Genomic DNA, 17,437 nt, shown 5'->3' with positions numbered 1-17,437 from the left:
TCTGCCACCTCCCAGGGTGTGCCAGACGGAAGCTGGACGGGCAGTGGAGGCGGGACTCAACCCCAGGCCCTGCCCTGTGGGGGTTGGGGTCCCAGGTGGTGGTTTCTCCGCTGCACCCCCCACAGCAGCAGTGTCGTTCGGGCTGAGAACCTAGCTTGTGCGACTGTGCGCTCTCTGGGTCTGAATTACAGATTTGGAGAGGAGTAAAGCGATGGGTATTATCACACGCTTAGAGCAGAAGTCATCCCGCTGGCCGTGCCTGTGTGTGTGGAGCACTGCGGTGCCTGTGGCAGCTCTCAGGGTGGGACGGCGGCGAAGCGGAGAGCAGCCGCCTGCCCCGCGGAGCCTGAGAGACCAGAGGCGCTTGCTGACCGCCGGCTCGAGCCGCACGTAGCAGAAGCCAGCGCCATGCAGTGAGGAGATGCACTGCCACCAACACTGTCGTGCTGGGTGCTGGGCGCGCTGAAGCAGCCTCCGAGGACGGGGGCGGAGCCAGGCGGTGCTGGCGTCGCGGTCTCGGGAAGGAGGGAGCGGGAGGGTTTCCACTGTCGTGTTTTTGGACTGTTTGCCTTTTGTGTGGGTCTGTCTTCAGCAACGGAGGCAATAAGATAGGACTGTTAGAAAGTGCTCCCTGAAGACTACTCGCTTTGGGGCCTGACGGCAGACAGCCAAAAGTATTGTGAGCCACCAAGTGTCAGAACCCTTTTCTGCGTTTGGGGAGTCCCTCGCCTTTCTGGGCGGAGCCCGCCTCGTAGAAAAGATCAGTGTGCTGCCAGTTCCTTCCCCTGCAGGTGCAGCATGCGAGGGTGCCCTGGGCTGTGGCAGCCCTGTGCCCACACGTGGCTTTGGGACAGGTCCGGGGTACCATCTCACCGTGGGCAGCAGTGCCAGCCTACGTGGCCTGCAGGTCTGGGCAAGCAGTGGCAGCCGAAGGCTCTGCTCGGCGTGGTTGCCCAAGTCCCGGGAAGAGCCCTGGGGCTGCAGCGCGCCTAGGCAGGTCCGTTCCTCTTCTCTGCCTGTGCGGGATTTTTCCTCTGTCGGCTGCGTCTGCAAGCCACACCCACTCCCACGCCACTTTGGTGGGGTCCCGACCTCGCCACAGACGGGCCTGTGCGCACAGCATTTCTCCACGCTGGCTGGAGGCGTCCGAAGCAGAGGCTGTTGCACTTCCTGTGCCGTGGACGCTTTTCGTGGCTGTCAGCTGCTCGTTGTGCGGAAGCACAGTGTGTCCGCCTAGCGTCGCCGTCAAAAACCAGACTTCTCCGTTTGTTTTACAGGTAGAGGACAAAGAAACTATAAACAATTTAGATACTTCATCATCTGACTTCACTATATTGCAGGTAAATGGTTTTGTGTCTCCATTTTAGATTCAAAGGTTAGAGCACAGTTGCTAGGAGACCACTAGAGGCTTTGTGTAGCACCAGGAGTCACAGCCGGCGCGAGGCTGGCTTGCTTCGGCAGGGTCCTAGAGGGGCGGGGGTGCCTTCTGATCTCTCCCGCCTAGGCTTTGCCTGCTGCCAGGGACTTCTGCCTTGGCTTTGACAATCTCGGGAGGCGTGGGCCCAGTAGGATGGCGGGGTGGGCCGAGCGCCTACGTGAAAGCCAGGAAAGGGAGACTTCGGGAAGTTTTCTCGCAGATACTGCCCAGTCTGTCGCTAGCAGCCTGGCTGTTCCTCACCCTGCGTGTGAGTGTGAAGTCTTCCACGAGAGCTGACTTCAGCCCTGGCTTTGCTGCCGGCCTGTAAGGTGGACGTGGGCGGCGTGTGCTTCCTTCAGGAGCAGGTCCTGTGAACGATGAGAATACGCCCAGGCCCCCCCCCCCCCTTGTTTTTTAAATTCAGGTGCCCTGTGCTGTTTACTTAGAAGGCACTTTCCCGTCAGGTCTGCACGTGCTGCTGCAGGCCGGGGCATGGAGCAGCGGGGTGCAGACCACGGGGAACCCTTGGGCTCGTGCCCTCGGCTGTGGAGAGGCGCAGCTGTCACTCCCCTCCCAGAGACGAGTCAGGCTCTGCGGGCTTCTCTAGAGGAGGCCGGGAGACGCCTGGCTCTGCCAGTCATCCCCGAGATTGATCTGCCGCGGGTGGGGCCGCTGCCGAGGGCCGCCCCGGGGGCAGGCCAGGGAGCCCCTCTCTGCCGGGCATACAGAGGTGAGTGAGCAGCAGTGGGGCCCGGATGACTCGGTCACAGCCTTTGTCGGAGCTGGTCTCTGCTTCCCAGCTGCTCTGTGTCCTTGGGCAAGTTACCCGGTGCCCGGGCCACCGTCTTATGGGGAAAAGGGCACCGGGCTGTCTGGCAGCCAGTGGGTGTGTGGGGAAGGCGCTTAGCACTCGCACCTAGCACCTGGCCGGGTTGCAGAGCAGTGTAGCTGGCTGTGTGGGGGCCACGTTCAGAGAGGCCCTTTCTTTAGAAGGCAGCAGCCCTGAGCAGGGCAGGGGCGGGATGGGCCTCGGGAGCGAGCTGGCCTGGAGAGCCTTGTCGGGGCGTGTAGGTGGGCAGCACGCGTGCCATGCCAGGGCTCGCTGGGAGGCATTGGCTGGTGTGTAGAGCTGGCCTGGGGGTCCCTGACGGGAAGCGGAGATGCGGGGATGCCAGGACACCGGGGGGGCCAGGCAGGCCCCTCATGCTCAGTAACGGCCGTCAGGCCACCTTGGCTGCTTTCTCTCCTGCCTTCCGGAAAGTTAACCGTGAAGTGCGTTAGACAGTGCTGTGGCTTGGGCACTGTAGACACTGACCGTGCACAGGTGAAAGCCCGTTCCGCCTGGAGTGCGAGGGTTCAGTCTAAAGGGATAGACAGTGCGTGAGCCCTCTGCACCGGGCCGGCGGCGCCTCCAGCCCTGAGAGAGCAGGTGCAGGAAGGCGGCCCCAGAACCATTCGAGGAGCGCTGCCAGGCGGGCGGGGCCGCTTCTCCACTCTGTGTTAATGTCCCCTTCTTGTTAGAGCTTTGGTTCAGCGAACGGTTCCGTCTCCGGCACAGTCTCATTCGTGGTATTTTGTTGCAGGAAATTGAAGAGCCGTCTCTGGAGCCAGGTACTGTTAAATGAAAAACTTAGCAGCGGGGGTTTGGAGCCATTCTAGTTTTCTACCTTCTCTAATTTGTATTCTTTAATTTTAAAAAGTTACCTTACTGTAGTATACCTTGTTCTGAAGGCTTACAACCCAGAGCATACCAGGAGCATAGAGATTGGAAACCCAGCCATATCACCAGATCTGTGAAAGTGGCTCCCTGCTGACTGCGCAGCGTATTGGCGAGATGAAACTGATGCCCGATCAGTGCGGAGGGCATCCAGCACGTGTGGAGAGAGCTTGCCTGCCTCTCAGCGCGCGTAACCACTGTAGCCCACAAAACAGATCTTGTGATATCGGGCAGTACCGTCATTGTGTGGTGTGTAGTGCAGGCAGCACAGGCAGTGGCAGGGAGACGCATTGTACACCTGACACGTGACTGGATTCCAGAAGAGAGCTTCATGAGAATCCCAACACCTCCGCCCCGCGAGAAGACATTCTGGTCTCCATGCTGGACTCTTGTTCTAAAAGAATTGCCAAGAAACATGGAATCGAGCTGACAGTGAATGGTGACAACGTTCCGTTAAGCAACTTGGACTTCGGAAGCTCAATGTGAAAGAGTCATACGTAATCGACGACAGAACGAAGACGGCCAAGAATCAGCCAGAAGGTTTTGGGGGTTAAATCTCTGGGATGCTTTTCTCTTCCATGTAGCGTAGAGGCTTACCTAGCAGTCGGTCAGAGCGCAGGGAGCGTGAGCAGTGTCACTGTGTGTGCCGCGGGTTTTCCAATCTCTGTGTAGCTAGCGGTTCTCTTCGTGTTAGTGTGGCCGCCGTGCCAGTGCCGCATTTGTGATTGCTGTATTTCCCTGGTAATTAAACCTTGTGCCATTCTATTCCTGTTAAATCCGTAGAAAATGAGAAAATACTCGACATTTTGGGGGAAACTTGTAAGTCTGAGCCAGTAAAAGAAGAAGGTTCCGAGCTGGAGCAGCCATTTGCACAGGATACAAGTAGCGTGGGGCCAGACAGGAAGCTTGCGGAGGAAGAGGACGTTTTTGACAGCGCTCATGCTCATCCGGAGGAGGAGGAGGAGTTGGAGGAGGAGGAGGAGGAAGAGGGAGATTTAGATTTGGCCAGCGAGTCAACACGAGCTCAGTGGAGCAAGGCAGACGCGCTGGTAGACACGGGTGGGGAGCCCGTGGCGCAGACGGGCGGAGGCGCCAGGACGGACTGTGAGCCTGTAGGGCTAGCCGAGCCAGTTGAGCAGAGTAGCGCGGCCTCAGAGCTCGCGGAGGCCTCTAGCCAGGAGGTCGCGGAAGCGCCCACGGAAGCCCCAAGCCCAGAGCCCAGAGATAGCAAAGAAGACGTGAAGAAGTTTGCTTTTGAAGCTTGTAATGAAGTCCCTCCGGCTCCTAAAGAGTCCTCAACCAGTGAGGGCGCTGATCAGAAAATGAGGTTTGTTGTTTCTCAGTTTTAGACCAGACGCTATCTCCTTTCCATTGGTCGTTAATGACGCGCACGCTGTGTGTCTGCAGTTGCCAGCCAGGCTGCTGAGACTGTAGTTTACCTCTAAGAACGTTTTATTTCTTTGTTTATTTTACACTGATTACATAATCTTTTTTCTTTTCTCAACCTATCATGGTTGTTTTCTTTAATTCTTCCTAATTATCTTTTGCCCAGCAGAATTAATTAACTCCTGTGGGTCTGAAATCTTATGGTTAGGTCAGATTTCCAATGCCAGTTTGTCGGGGTATCATTTTTCAGAACTAAGTCGCGGGTAGGTATGCGACCTCAGCACGTGCTTGGCGACTTTGAGTTTGTCTCCGCCGAGCTGCTGCACTCTGGAGTGACGCTGTCTTTTGTCTCTAGTTCTGTCGACGATGACTCGGACACGAAGCGGCTCTCCAGAGAGGAAAAGGGTAGGTCACCTCAGCGCCAGCCCCTCTGTGCGCCCTGGTCCGTCACTGCCCCGCTTGGGGGCCGGCGCCTGCTCTGGGGAGTGTTTCACATTCGTGGGTCCCGTGAGCCATTCTCAGAGTCGTTCATTGAGAAGTTGTTGAACTGGGCTACACTGCTTCTTTGTCGTGTTCCCAAAATACGACGTGAGTGCAAACATGTGTGATGCGGGAAGTAGCAGCAGCTGCAGCATTTTCCCATAGCCGCCGGCATCGCATGCTAACAAGCTGCCTGGCTTCGCGGCGTCACTCACCGTGCGGTGGCTTTCTAGAGAAACCTGCAGCCCGGCCAGCCTGACGTCTCTGCCCGCTGTGGTTTTGGCCGAGTCCTGTTGCCCTCTTGGGAGGGCAGTACCCATTCCTCCCACCCACAGCCAGTTTGGGGGCTGTGCTGTCAGGGGACAAGCAGGGATGTGTCTGGTTTGGAGTGGCCGTCTTATTTCAAGACTTTGGTGGGATTGTTTCTGATCAGAATTCTCCTTTGAAATAGGTCGTAGCAGTTGTGGCCGGAATTTCTGGGTTAGTGGGCTCTCTTCTACAACCAGGGCTACGGACTTGAAGAACCTCTTCAGCAAGTATGGGAAGGTGAGAGCCAGGGTGTTGCTGGAGCCGGTGGCACAGCCGTGCCTGCAGAGCCAGGGCCCTGGGAGCCTGGGAGCCCTGCCTGCTGGTGCTGTGGGGCTCCCAGGGCCCACGTCTGCTTTGGACTTCCTTCCCTGTGTCCTCCGGACTGAAGGCTCAGGGCAGCTGATGCCATGGGTGACCTTGGCCCAGGCGTGGTGCGCGTCTGCCTCTGGGAAGCTTGCCCCGTCCTGCTCCTTGAAGCCCTCGGAGGTGCTGCGGCAGCTCCAATGGGGCCACCTCCAGCGCCTTCCCAGCCGTAGCACCTGCCTCGCCTCTGCAGCGCTCTGCTGGCACAGGCGGCCACAGTGGCTCCCCCACCACCACCCCGGGGTTCCTGAGCTCACCTCCCTCGTAAGCTGTCACACCTGGTTCCATGTCCCTCCGAGTCAGCAAGACCCAGCCACAGCGAGGGCATCGCCCGTCATCACACACCACGCCCATAGCGTCTGCCCTGGTTATGGAAGTCCAGGGACTCACAAAGAGGAAAATCTGTTTTCCATTTATTTATTTGAAAGAGTTATTTATTTATTTATTTGAAAGAGTTATATAGAGACTGAAGGAGAGACAAAGCTGGGAGCCAGGAGCTTCTTCCAGGTCTCCTGTGTAGGTGCAGGGGCCTAAGCACTTGGGCTGTCTTCTGCTGTTCTTCCACACACGTCAGCAGGGAGCTGGACAGGAAGTGGAGCAGGTGGAACAGGAAGTGGTGCCAGCATCGCAGGCATCCACTGCACACAGCGCCAGCCCCGCAGGAGGAAAATTTCAATCTGGCTCCGTTACAGGAATAACTAACGGCTCCCTGGGCTGCAGAAATACAAGAGCGGTGGCTGGGAGCCTGCGCCCAGTCTCCAGTGCCAGAGGCCCTTGCCCGGCTCCGCGGTGGCCTCAGGGCAGGTGTTCTCAGGAGGGAAGTGTCACCAGGAACCTGTAGTGTCTCGGGAGCACTGCAGGAGTGACAGGGCGGAGTGGGAGACCAAGCCCCGGAGACCCTCCTGTGGGGCTCAGCGTGTGGCATAGGACAAGTATGAGTGCTGCTGTGGCCACAGGCCCCTGGGGGGCGTGTCCGGAGCCACTGTGCTGTCCGCGAAGGGCAGCCGTGACTTGAACCTGGCAGCCTGGTGGGGAGAGCCGAGCGGTCTGGAATGTGGTACAGAGTCAGGGTCCTGGAGGCCGCCAGGGCCCCACTGCAGGCCTGGCCCTGGCTGTGCTCCCGCTGCATTGCCCATGGCAGCCTCTGCAGGACTCCCGTGCTGGGGTCGTCTGCTCACCAGGTGCGCACTGCGTGGCAGGCGCGGCAGCCTCCTCCCCGTGCCTGTCGCGCACATACCTGGTGGCCCTGAGCGGCCCTCCCTGCCCGTCGGCGGGCCCTCGCGCGGGAAGTCCGGTGCCCTGCCTCTGGAGTGGTAGCAGGCGCTGGTCTCTGTGTCTAAGGCGTGTTGCCTGCCTTTAGGTGGTGGGCGCCAAGGTTGTGACAAACGCCCGGAGTCCTGGAGCTCGCTGTTACGGATTTGTCACGATGTCCACAGCAGAGGAGGCCACCAAGTGCATCAACCACTTGCACAAGACGGAGCTGCACGGGAAGATGATCTCCGTGGAGAAGGTGAGTGGCCGCCGTCTTCCGGCCCACGGTTGGTTTCTGGAGGTAAGGTAATGCTTGGACTCCGTGGTCTCTTTCAGGCAAAAAACGAGCCTGCTGGGAAGAAAACCTCTGACAAAAGAGACAGCGAGGGGAAGAAGGAGAAGGCGAGCGCCAGTGACAGGTACTCCTCTGCCCTGGCGGAGGTGAGGCCGGGGGTTGGCCAGGGCGACCCCTTGGCTTTTTCGTTACCCTTGGCGTGTTCCATGGCTGTGGACGACGGAGTACTGGGTGGCCCTCCCTGGGCCCCGGCTCCCTCTCCTCGTTAGTCATTTGGGGGGAAGATGTGGCCACCAGAGGGGAGCTGCGTCCTGCCCCAGGCCCCGGGGCTCACTGCGTCCACGGCGGTGTGCTTCCCTGCACCCCGCTGCTGCGCCCACAGATCTGCCGCCCTCAAGAGGGACGAGAAAGCTGACAGGAAGGAGGAGGCCAGAAAGAGTGAGGAGGGGGCCGGGGAGAAGACCAAAGACTCCGATGAGCAGAAGCCCGGGCCCTCGGACGCAGCTCGAGCCACCAAGTCAGGTACTGCGCCAAGGCAGCTCGGGAGGGCCCGCTCGCCTCCTGCTCTGAGCCAGGAACGGCGGCAGCCCCACCCTCGGGTACGCAGGGTCCCAGTCGGCGTTCCCCTTCCTCACTTGGGTGTCCCCGCCCTCCTCTCTCGTGTAGGAAGCCGGGGCGCCGAGCGGACCGTGGTCATGGACAAGTCTAAGGGCGTGCCCGTGATCAGCGTGAAGATGTCTGCGTCCAAGGAGCGGGTGAGTGGGGCGGGCGTCCCCGCAGGCCTGCGCCCTGCTTCCCCGGGTGCTTCGACGTGTGCCGCAGGGGCTTCCGCAGCGCTCTGCCTTCCTGCCTTTCCAGACCCGGGGAGATTGGATCGCTTGGTGTAAGATCCCTGTGTGCTTAACGGCTGAAGCCTGGGTTTGGAGCCGAGCTCTGGCTCCTGGCTCGAGCTCCCTGTTAACACACACCCTGGGAAATGGCAGGGGGAACGTGGGGACCTGGGTCCCTGCCACCACGTGGGACACCAGACTCAGTTCCTGGCTCTCAGCTTTAGCCTGGCCTAAGCCATGGCGAGCTCACCAGGGATGGCTTTCCTCTCGCTCTCTCTCTGCCTAGCAAACAAATGTAACATCGGCTCTGGCTGTCCCTGCAGTGTGCTGAATAATCTGTGTGACTGGTGAGGTCTTTGACCCCCACAACACCAGCTCAGTGGGTCACTTCCCTTGACAAGTTCATTCCACTGGTCTTTTACGGAAGAGCATTTCTGAACTCTGCTCTCGCGAGCGCTCAGTGTCCAGAGCCTGGGTTTGCTCCCCTGGCTGCTGACTCCAGCTTCGTGGTAATGCAGACGTCGGGAGGCAGCAGTAGAAGCCCGGGTCATTGGTTCGTGACGCCTACAGGGAGACCTGCACTGTGTCCCCTGCTCCCAGCCTTGCTCCTGGCTGGAGACCACTGCAGGCAGTGGCAGGGTCAGCCAGTGAATGGGACTTCTCTTTGTCTGCCAGAAACCAAGAGGTGTGACTGTCAAAGCAGGGCGCAGGCACAGTGACGCTGCCCACGGTCCTGATGGCACACAGAGTAAGGGGCCAAGCCCCAACGACAGACGCTTTGTGGCCCCGTGCTCTGTGGGGAGCCTGCAGAGACTGGCCGGGCCCACCCAGAAGGCGCTGTGCAGCCTGGGGTGAGGAGTGCGGGACTGACGCCCCCGCTGCTGGGGGAGGCGCGTCCCTGCCCTGTCGCCTGTGCTGGGCCGATGCTGCCTTAGCCTTAGGTGTTGGGGAGTGTCTGTGGCGCTGCAAGACAGGAAGCTGGAGCCAGGAGTTCCCTGGAGAGAGCGCTTGTGGATGTCGCGTGGTTCTGGTCTCCATGTGGGATGCTTACACTGACAGGCCTGATGGGTCCTGCTCTGTTGTCATTGCTGCCTTGACGCTGTAATGCGCTTCCATACGCTAGGCCTCCAAAAGCCAAGACCGCAAGTCGGCCAGCAGGGAGAAGCGGTCTGTCGTGTCCTTTGATAAGGTCAAGGAGCCTCGCAAGTCCAGAGACTCGGAGTCACGCAGGTGAGTTGGCATCCGGAGCGCGCTCGGTTAGCCCGTGGCTGCAGCCGTGTGCTGGGAGGACGCTCGGAGCCCCTTGTGGGTGGGATGGGGCTGCTGCCTCCCTGCTCCTTTAGGTCGTCAAGAAACGTTTGATTTTTGTTCGGTTCTGTCCCGGTTGCTCCTCTTCCAGGCCAGCTCTCTGCTGTGGCCCGGGGAGGCAGTGGAGGATGGCCCACGTGCTTGGGCCCTGCACCCGCATGGGAGACCAGGAGGACGCACCTGGCTCCTGGCTTTAGATTGGCATAGCTCTGGCCGTAACAGCCATTTGGGGGTGAACCAATGGAAGGAAGACCTTTCTCTCTGTCTCTCTCATTGTCTAACTTTGCCTGTCGGGAGAAAAAAAAAAAAAAGATTGATTTGTTTGGAAGGCAGAGTAACAAAGATCTTTCTCCACTGGGTCACTCCCTGTAGCAGCCAGAGCTGGGCCAGCCTGGAGCCAGGAACACTCCGCGCCTCTCACGTGGGTGCAGGGCCCAAGCATGTGGGCTGGCTTTGCTGCTTTCCCAGGGGGCTGGGCCGGAAGCTGAGCAGCTGGGACTTGACAGGCACTTAGCCGGAATGTCAGCTTCAGGCTTGACCCACTGCACCACGACACCCACCCCAAGAAACTCTTGAACCCTGCTTAAGAAAGAAAGAAAGGTGCTGGTGCTGTGGCGTAGTGGGTAAAGTCATCACCTGCAGGGCTGGCATCCCATATGGGCGCCGGTTCGAGTCCCAGATGCTCCACTTCCAGTCCAGCTCTCTGCTATGGCCTGGGAGAGCAGTAAAAGATGGCCCAAGTGCTTGGGCCCCTGCTCCCACTTGGGAGACCTGGAAGAAGCTCCAGGCTTGCCCAGCCCAGCTCTTGCCATTGTGCAGTCATCTGGGGAGTGACCCAGTGGATGGAAGACCCCTCTCCCTCCCTCCCTCTCTCTCTCTCTCTCTCTCCCCCTCCCTTTCCCTCCCCCTCTCTCTCTCCATCTCTCTCTCTCTCTGCCTCTGCGTCTCTGTAACTGCCTTTCAAATAAGTAAGTAAATCTTTGAAAAAGAAAGAAAACGAGTCCCCGGGGCCGCAGGCTGTGCGGCTGCGCCTGCCCCCCTCCCTCCCCCGCGGTCCTGACAGCGCGGTGGACGTAAAGCCCCCGGGCAGGCGCCCTCGGGAGAAGTGCGCGCCCTCGGGAGGCTTCGGGGGGCAGAGGTGCTCACTGAGTCTGGAGCGCTGAACTTGTGCGGTGGGGACAGCTGCAGAAGAGGGTTCCAGACAAACTCCATTAACCGGCGGGGAGAGGGAAAGCGGCTCAGTGCAGCCGAGACCCTGGCCGAGGGGGCAGACTGGTCTGGGGAACCTGTGAGGGTGTAGAGGGGCGCTGGAAGTGGCCGGGGAGACCAGAGCTCGCTGTGGTCTGTCAGATCGCAGAAAACACACGGGCACTCTGACCTCGCCGTGTCACCTGCCAGCTGAGGTGCCAGGCGGGGCAGAGGCCTGCTCACGGTCCTGGCCTGCGGTGTCCTTGGGCCCCGCTGGGGTGTGCAGCGTGCCGCTCCTGCGTGGGGCCTTGCTCCCGCCCTCATCGCTGCTGTCCCCGCAGGGAGCGGGAGCGCAGTGAGCGAGAGCAGCGCCTGCAGGCTCAGTGGGAGCGCGAGGAGCGCGAGCGGCTGGAGTTTGCCCGGGAGCGCCTGGCCTTCCACCGGCATCGGCTGGAGCGCGAGCGCATGGAGCGGGAGCGGCTGGAGCGCGAGCGCATGCACGTGGAGCAGGAGCGCCGGCGCGAGCAGGAGCGCATCCACCGCGAGCGCGAGGAGCTGCGGCGCCAGCAGGAGCTGCGCTACGAGCAGGAGCGGCGGCCCGCGGCTCGGCGGCCCTACGACCTGGACGGCCGGTGAGCAGCAGTCCTCTGGGCTTGTGGCATTCAGTCGAGGGTCAGGGACGCAGACGCGAGCTCGGAGGAGAGCTTGTTTTTAGAGGAAGCACCGGTCCGTGCGGCAGCCTGACGTGTGGCTCTCTGCTTCAGCAGGGGTCTCAGCGTGGTTTGGGCCTGGGAAGGGCGGGCTTGGGTCTCCTGGAGCTGCCCGGGGCGCCTGCTTTGGGCCTGTTACAGAGCCCTGCGCTGGGAGGACTCGCTGCATCCCGGCCGGCACCAGAGATGGGACCGAGAGCAGCTGACTAACGCAGCAGACTCGGCGGGCGTGGTTTCCTGAGCCCTGAGCCCAGCTGTCCCACGGCACCTGTAGGGTCCACAGCACTGTCCCTTGGCTCTTACAGCAGTGGTGGGTCTGGATCGCAGCCTTGTGACTCAGGACCTCACGTCGCTGCTCGGGGGTGCGCTGTGTTGGTAGGAGAGACGGGGCAGACTGACTGGGCTCCCAGGAAGCAGAGGGTGGGGCGTCTCCCCCCCCTAGACAGGAGAGCCGTGGCAGCTGCCTCCCTGGAATCGCAGGCAGCCCCTCTCGGGGCTCCTGCTGAGTCGCTCTCCTTCCTTTGTCGCTGGTGGCCGCCTTCCTCCTCTGCAGGCTAAGGGGAATTTGAACTTTCAGAACACGGTGATGATGCCGTGTAACGTTAGACACCAGGGAGAAGGGAGCCTAAACCACGCCTTGCCATCAGGATTGGGCGGAGCATCCCAGCATCGCTCCTGGCAGGCTCTGTGTGTGCGTTCACAGCTAGGGTAGGGAGCGAGCGTGCCAGGGGCCCTCGGGCCGGCCGTGGTCCTCCGTGAGTCAGGGTGCCCAGGAGCGGGGCAGAGCCCCTGTTGGCTGCGAGGCGCTGGCTTTGCGGGCTTCCCCAGAGCCGTGTGCAGGCCCAGCTGAGGCTGAGCCGCCGTCCTGCTGGGAGAGCCGGGCCTCTGCTGCCTGAGGGGACACCGGGATCCCGACGGGCAGCCCCGGGTCGGGGGCATGTCTCCGAGCCCTCGTGGAGAGAGGGGCCTCTCGTGTCCTGGGTGCCAGGGCCGCAGGTGCTGAGGGCAGGGATCTGAGTGGACACCTTCATCTCCTGGATGCCCTTGCAGGCGGGACGACGCCTACTGGCCGGAAGCCAAGCGGGCCGCCCTGGACGAGCGCTACCACTCGGACTTCAGCCGCCAGGACCGCTTCCACGACTTCGACCACAGGGACCGGGGCCGCTACCCCAACCACTCCGTGGACAGGTCAGTGGTCCTGGCGTGCCTGTGTCCGTTTCCGTCAGCACAGCCCCGTGCTGCCCTGCACTGTCACCCCGCCTGAGCGCCTCCGCCCGTGATGTGACGTGAACTTCCTCTTTCAGGAGAGAAGGTTCAAGGTCCATGATGGGAGACCGAGAAGGCCAGGTAGGTCAGCCGCAGCTGCCCATTCATCCCTAGAATGGGCTCTCGTTCTCTCTCGGCCCCTCCCCTCCTCCCTCTGAGGAAAACTATAGCACCGGGGGGGGGGGGAGGGGGACAAAAATCGGATGGCTTGTGCCTGCCCCCCCCCCCCCTTTTTTAAAGGCTTTAGTTATTTGAGAGGTAGAGTTACACACACAAGTCTTCCATCCGCCGGTTATTGGGTCACCCCCAAATGGCCACAGTGGCTGGAGCTGGGCTGATCCAGAGTTAGGAGCCAGGAGCTTCTTCCAGGTCTCCCATGCGGGTGCAGGGGCCCAAGCACTTGGGCCATCTTCTGCCGTCGCAGGCCATCCGCAGGGAGCTGGACCGGAAGTGGAGCAGCCAGGGCAGGAACCAGCGCCCATAGGGGATGCCAGTGCCTCAGGCAGAGGCTCAGCCCACCATGCCACAGCGCAGCCCCTAGAGCCTGGGCTTGACCATGCTTCCAGACCGTCGTCCTGGAGCTTCGATGGTCATGCCTGAGTGCCCGCCCTGCCGCCCTGCTGGGGCACCTTTCCCTGAGCACGGCTGCGCGCTCGGCTCCATCTCGGAACGCTCTGCTCTCCCAGGAGGAGCCGAGTGGCCTTCCCGGACTCCCGTGTCCCTGCTCCTGGAGCGACTTGCACACAGCGGCACGGAGAGCCTGGCAGTAAGCACCAGGCTGCAGGGGTGGAGCCGGTGCAGCCTGGAGTGAGGGCGGTCAGAGCTGATGGGTGGGGCCCTCGTCTGCAGCCAGCATGGGCCCGGAAGGCCCAGGAGCAGCTGGCGACCTTTGACCCCAGGGAACAGGAAGCCCAGGCCTTGGTGAGGGACCGGTCCGTTAGGGAGCTGAGCCTGGGCCGGCCTCACGCCCCTCCTCGCCTCCAGGGCCACACTGTCTGGTTACTGGGGAAGGTCCTTATTCTTTCCCAAAGGCCGCCGTCGTGGTCGCCATGCCCGCAGGCTGGTCCTGAGGTCTGGCAGTGCTGTGCTCACGGTGCGGGGCTGCGTTGTGCGCAGGCAGGGGAGGAGCCAGCCTGCTTGCCTTGTCTTGGGCAGGGAGGTGAGGCTGGCCGGCAGCGGTGGTGCTGCAGGGTCGGTAGGACGCACCTCGTGTTGGGCTGCGGGTGAGCTCCCTGTCCCCTGGGGGAGATGGACACAGATGTGTCCAGAGAGCATGGGGTCCCCCGAGGGTGTCCTTCCCACGCACCTCTCTAGTCGCTTTTCACCTGGGATGCACCTCTGAGGCCACAGCTCACACCTGTGGGACCCTGGAGCCAAAGCCGTGTCACACTCTGAGGGTCAGGGTGCCGCAGACAGGCTTCGGGTGAGCGTTCACCGTGGCCGTCAGAAACGTGGGTTTGAAACACAAGCTGCTGCTTTTAGCAGGTGGGACAGGGCCCAGGACCCACAGCTGTGCCGGCCACAGCCTACGGAAGGACTGGGGGCGCGGGGTGGCCAGGGGTGGCCAGGGGCGGCGGCTCTCCAGCTCCCACTGACAGGTGTCCTGCACCTGCCCAGAGAGCGCTGCCAGGCCCGCCCGCTGAGGGAGCTGGACACAGGACGAGTCATCTCCCCGTAGTACCTAGAAATAGCACCGTGGCAGCTGCTGCGCATGGGGCGGGGAGATGGGGCGGGGCTGCCGGGCTGTGGTCTGCACCTGGCCACACGCGACTTTGTGAAGGCCAGGGCGCTGCTGGCCTGCACACACGATGGTTCACTCCCTAAGCAGCCGCAGCACCCGGGGCTGGGCCAGGCCGAAGCCGGCAGCCAGGAGCTCCATCCCGCTCCACACGGGTGCAGGGATCCAGGCACTCAGGCCACCGTCTTCCCCTGCTCTCCCAGGCTGGATAGGAAGTGGGGCTCTGGGACCTCCCCACCAGAGAAGGCGTGGAATGAGGAAGCAGGCATAGCTCCCGGCGGCCCGCCTTGGAGTTCCTTTCTCTGAGCTGAGCCAGCACGGGGTCGGAGTGCCCCCTGGGAGCCCGTCAGGGGCCCTGATGGGGGGAGTCTGAGCGCTACCTCCGTTTCCCCCTCGGTGACCCTGCCCTGGGAGGACATGGCCGTGGCCTGTGTGCACATGTCCTGCAGAGGGCACAGCCGTGTCCCCCAGGCTTTGGGCCTCGGTGGGTTCCTAAGCTCCCTCTTCATTCCGCCTCTTCCAACCCAGCATTACCCTGAGCGCCACGGAGGACCGGAGCGCCACGGCCGAGACTCCCGCGACGGGTGGGGCTATGGCTCTGACAAGAGGATGAGCGAAGGCCGGGGGCTGCCTCCTCCCCCCAGGTTTGTGGGCTGCCTGCCCTGAGCCCCGCGCCCTCCGAGGAAGGGTGGGTGGGTCACTGCCCGAGGGGCAGCCAAGTCAGAGATGTCTCTTTCCAAGGGGCAGACGAGACTGGGGGGACCACGGCCGGAGGCTGGAGGATGACCGGGCGTGGCAGGGTGCCGCCGACGGGGGCATGATGGACAGGGACCACAAGCGGTGGCAAGGTGAGCGACGGCTCTGCCAGTGCCCGGGAGCGGGAGGTGCCCGAGTGGGCAGGGGCGCTCATGGGCGACGTCCTCTGGAGCTCTGGCCCAAGGGGAGCCGCGAGAGCTGCCGTGTGGGGGCCGAGGCGGCGCCTGGGGGGGGTGCTCCGTGCGACGCAGTGGTGTCTTGCAGGTGGGGAGAGGAGCATGTCGGGGCACTCCGGGCCGGGCCATGTGATGAACCGCGGAGGCATGTCCGGGTAAGGAGCCTTCTTGGTGAAGCCACACCCCCACGTGTGCAGGGGCGCACCTGCCCTCAGCATCCCCGGGGGTGGGACCTGGGGGCCCTGCAGGCCGGGGGTGGGGGCTCCACAGACCAATCTGACTCCATTCCTGTTCCCAGGCGCGGCAGCTTCGCCCCCGGCGGGGCCTCCCGGGGCCACGTGATCCCGCGTGGCGGCATGCAAGGCGGCTTCGGGGGACAGAGCCGGGGGAGCAGGCCCAGTGATGCCCGCTTCACCCGCCGCTACTGAGCCCTGGACCCTGTGTTCCCGGCCCCTGGCAACAGGAGTATGTTGTTAGTACCTCCCCCCTGTACAAATCATTTTTTTATCTGCTGCCATATTGTAGCTCAATACAATGTGAATTTGTTTTTGTTTCGTTTTGTTTTTTTGTAATAAAGGTGTTTCTGTTCACACATCCTCTATTAAAGCGCCGGCTCTTTATTCCTGTAACAAATCGCGCCAAGCCCTTGCTCAGAGGCACGGTTCTTGTAACACGCACCGTCCATGACCTTATTTGGGAGAAAGCAGACGTAGCATCCTGAATCACCCCCGAATGCCTGAGCTGGCTGCCACCGCTGCATCCGGGGCTCCCACGTGGGGGCAGGGGCCACCGCTGCATCCGGGGCTCCCACGTGGGGGCAGGGGCCACCGCTGCATCCGGGGCTCCCACGTGGGGGCAGGGGCCACCGCTGCATCCGGGGCTCCCACGTGGGGGCAGGGGCCACCGCTGCATCCGGGGCTCCCACGTGGGGGCAGGGGCCACCGCTGCATCCGGGGCTCCCACGTGGGGGCAGGGGCCACCGCTGCATCCGGGGCTCCCACGTGGGGGCAGGGGCCACCGCTGCATCCGGGGCTCCCATGTGGGGGCAGGGGCCACCGCTGCATCCGGGGCTCCCATGTGGGGACAGGGGCCACAGGCTCCATCCGGGGCTCCCATATGGGGGCAGGGGCCACCCGCTCCATCCGGGGCTCCCACGTGGGGGCAGGGGCCACCGCTGCATCCGGGGCTCCCACGTGGGGGCAGGGGCCACCGCTGCATCCGGGGCTCCCATATGGGGGCAGGGGCCACCCGCTCCATCCGGGGCTCCCATGTGGGGACAGGGGCCACAGGCTCCATCCGGGGCTCCCATATGGGGGCAGGGGCCACCCGCTCCATCCGGGGCTCCCACGTGGGGGCAGGGGCCACCGCTGCATCCGGGGCTCCCACGTGGGGGCAGGGGCCACCGCTGCATCCGGGGCTCCCACGTGGGGGCAGGGGCCACCGCTCCATCCGGGGCTCCCACGTGGGGGCAGGGGCCACCGCTCCATCCGGGGCTCCCACGTGGGGACAGGGGCCACCGCTGCATCCGGGGCTCCCACGTGGGGGCAGGGGCCACCGCTGCATCCGGGGCTCCCACGTGGGGGCAGGGGCCACCGCTGCATCCGGGGCTCCCACGTGGGGGCAGGGGCCACCGCTGCATCCGGGGCTCCCACGTGGGGGCAGGGGCCACCGCTGCATCCGGGGCTCCCACGTGGGGGCAGGGGCCACCGCTGCATCCGGGGCTCCCACGTGGGGGCAGGGGCCACCGCTGCATCCGGGGCTCCCACGTGGGGGCAGGGGCCACCGCTGCATCCGGGGCTCCCACGTGGGGGCAGGGGCCACCGCTCCATCCGGGGCTCCCACGTGGGGACAGGGGCCACCGCTGCATCCGGGGCTCCCACGTGGGGGCAGGGGCCACCCGCTGCATCCGGGGCTCCCACGTGGGGGCAGGGGCCACCCGCTGCATCCGGGGCTCCCACGTGGGGGCAGGGGCCACCGCTGCATCCGGGGCTCCCACGTGGGGGCAGAGACCACAGGCTCCATCCGGGGCTCCCACGTGGGGGCAGGGGCCACAGGCTCCATCCGGGGCTCCCATGTCGGGGCAGGGGCCACCGCTGCATCCGGGGCTCCCACGTGGGGGCAGGGGCCACCCGCTGCATCCGGGGCTCCCACGTGGGGGCAGAGACCACAGGCTCCATCCGGGGCTCCCACGTGGGGGCAGGGGCCACAGGCTCCATCCGGGGCTCCCATGTCGGGGCAGGGGCCACC

At 63.2% G+C, this 17,437-nt stretch overlaps 1 protein-coding gene across 2 annotated transcripts in view; it reads left to right on the top strand.

The window, feature by feature from the left end:
• SAFB (scaffold attachment factor B) overlaps positions 1 to 15,784 on the top strand; it is a 29,612-nt gene extending 13,828 nt beyond the window's left edge. Inside the window, exons 5-21 of one of the 2 annotated variants that reach the window (XM_062179247.1) lie at positions 1,282 to 1,340; positions 3,001 to 3,028; positions 3,918 to 4,461; positions 4,876 to 4,925; positions 5,452 to 5,546; positions 7,033 to 7,182; positions 7,260 to 7,342; positions 7,601 to 7,740; positions 7,885 to 7,973; positions 9,172 to 9,278; positions 10,886 to 11,176; positions 12,305 to 12,442; positions 12,559 to 12,601; positions 14,787 to 14,902; positions 15,006 to 15,106; positions 15,279 to 15,345; positions 15,489 to 15,784. In XM_062179247.1, the coding sequence (XP_062035231.1) occupies positions 1,282 to 1,340; positions 3,001 to 3,028; positions 3,918 to 4,461; positions 4,876 to 4,925; positions 5,452 to 5,546; positions 7,033 to 7,182; positions 7,260 to 7,342; positions 7,601 to 7,740; positions 7,885 to 7,973; positions 9,172 to 9,278; positions 10,886 to 11,176; positions 12,305 to 12,442; positions 12,559 to 12,601; positions 14,787 to 14,902; positions 15,006 to 15,106; positions 15,279 to 15,345; positions 15,489 to 15,618 (2,231 nt within the window). In that variant the 3' untranslated portion in view covers positions 15,619 to 15,784. Of the gene's footprint in view, positions 1 to 1,281; positions 1,341 to 3,000; positions 3,029 to 3,917; positions 4,462 to 4,875; positions 4,926 to 5,451; positions 5,547 to 7,032; positions 7,183 to 7,259; positions 7,343 to 7,600; positions 7,741 to 7,884; positions 7,974 to 9,171; positions 9,279 to 10,885; positions 11,177 to 12,304; positions 12,443 to 12,558; positions 12,602 to 14,786; positions 14,903 to 14,999; positions 15,107 to 15,278; positions 15,346 to 15,488 lie in introns of both variants that reach the window. The other variant, XM_062179246.1, reaches the window with a different exon arrangement.
• The last annotated feature ends 1,653 nt before the right edge of the window (positions 15,785 to 17,437 follow it).

The sequence above is a fragment of the Lepus europaeus genome, chromosome 20 (assembly GCF_033115175.1).
Source record: "Lepus europaeus isolate LE1 chromosome 20, mLepTim1.pri, whole genome shotgun sequence".
Taxonomy (NCBI): domain Eukaryota; kingdom Metazoa; phylum Chordata; class Mammalia; order Lagomorpha; family Leporidae; genus Lepus; species Lepus europaeus.
The sequence above is the reverse complement of the archived record's forward strand: the minus strand, read 5'-3'. Positions and strand labels throughout refer to the sequence as shown.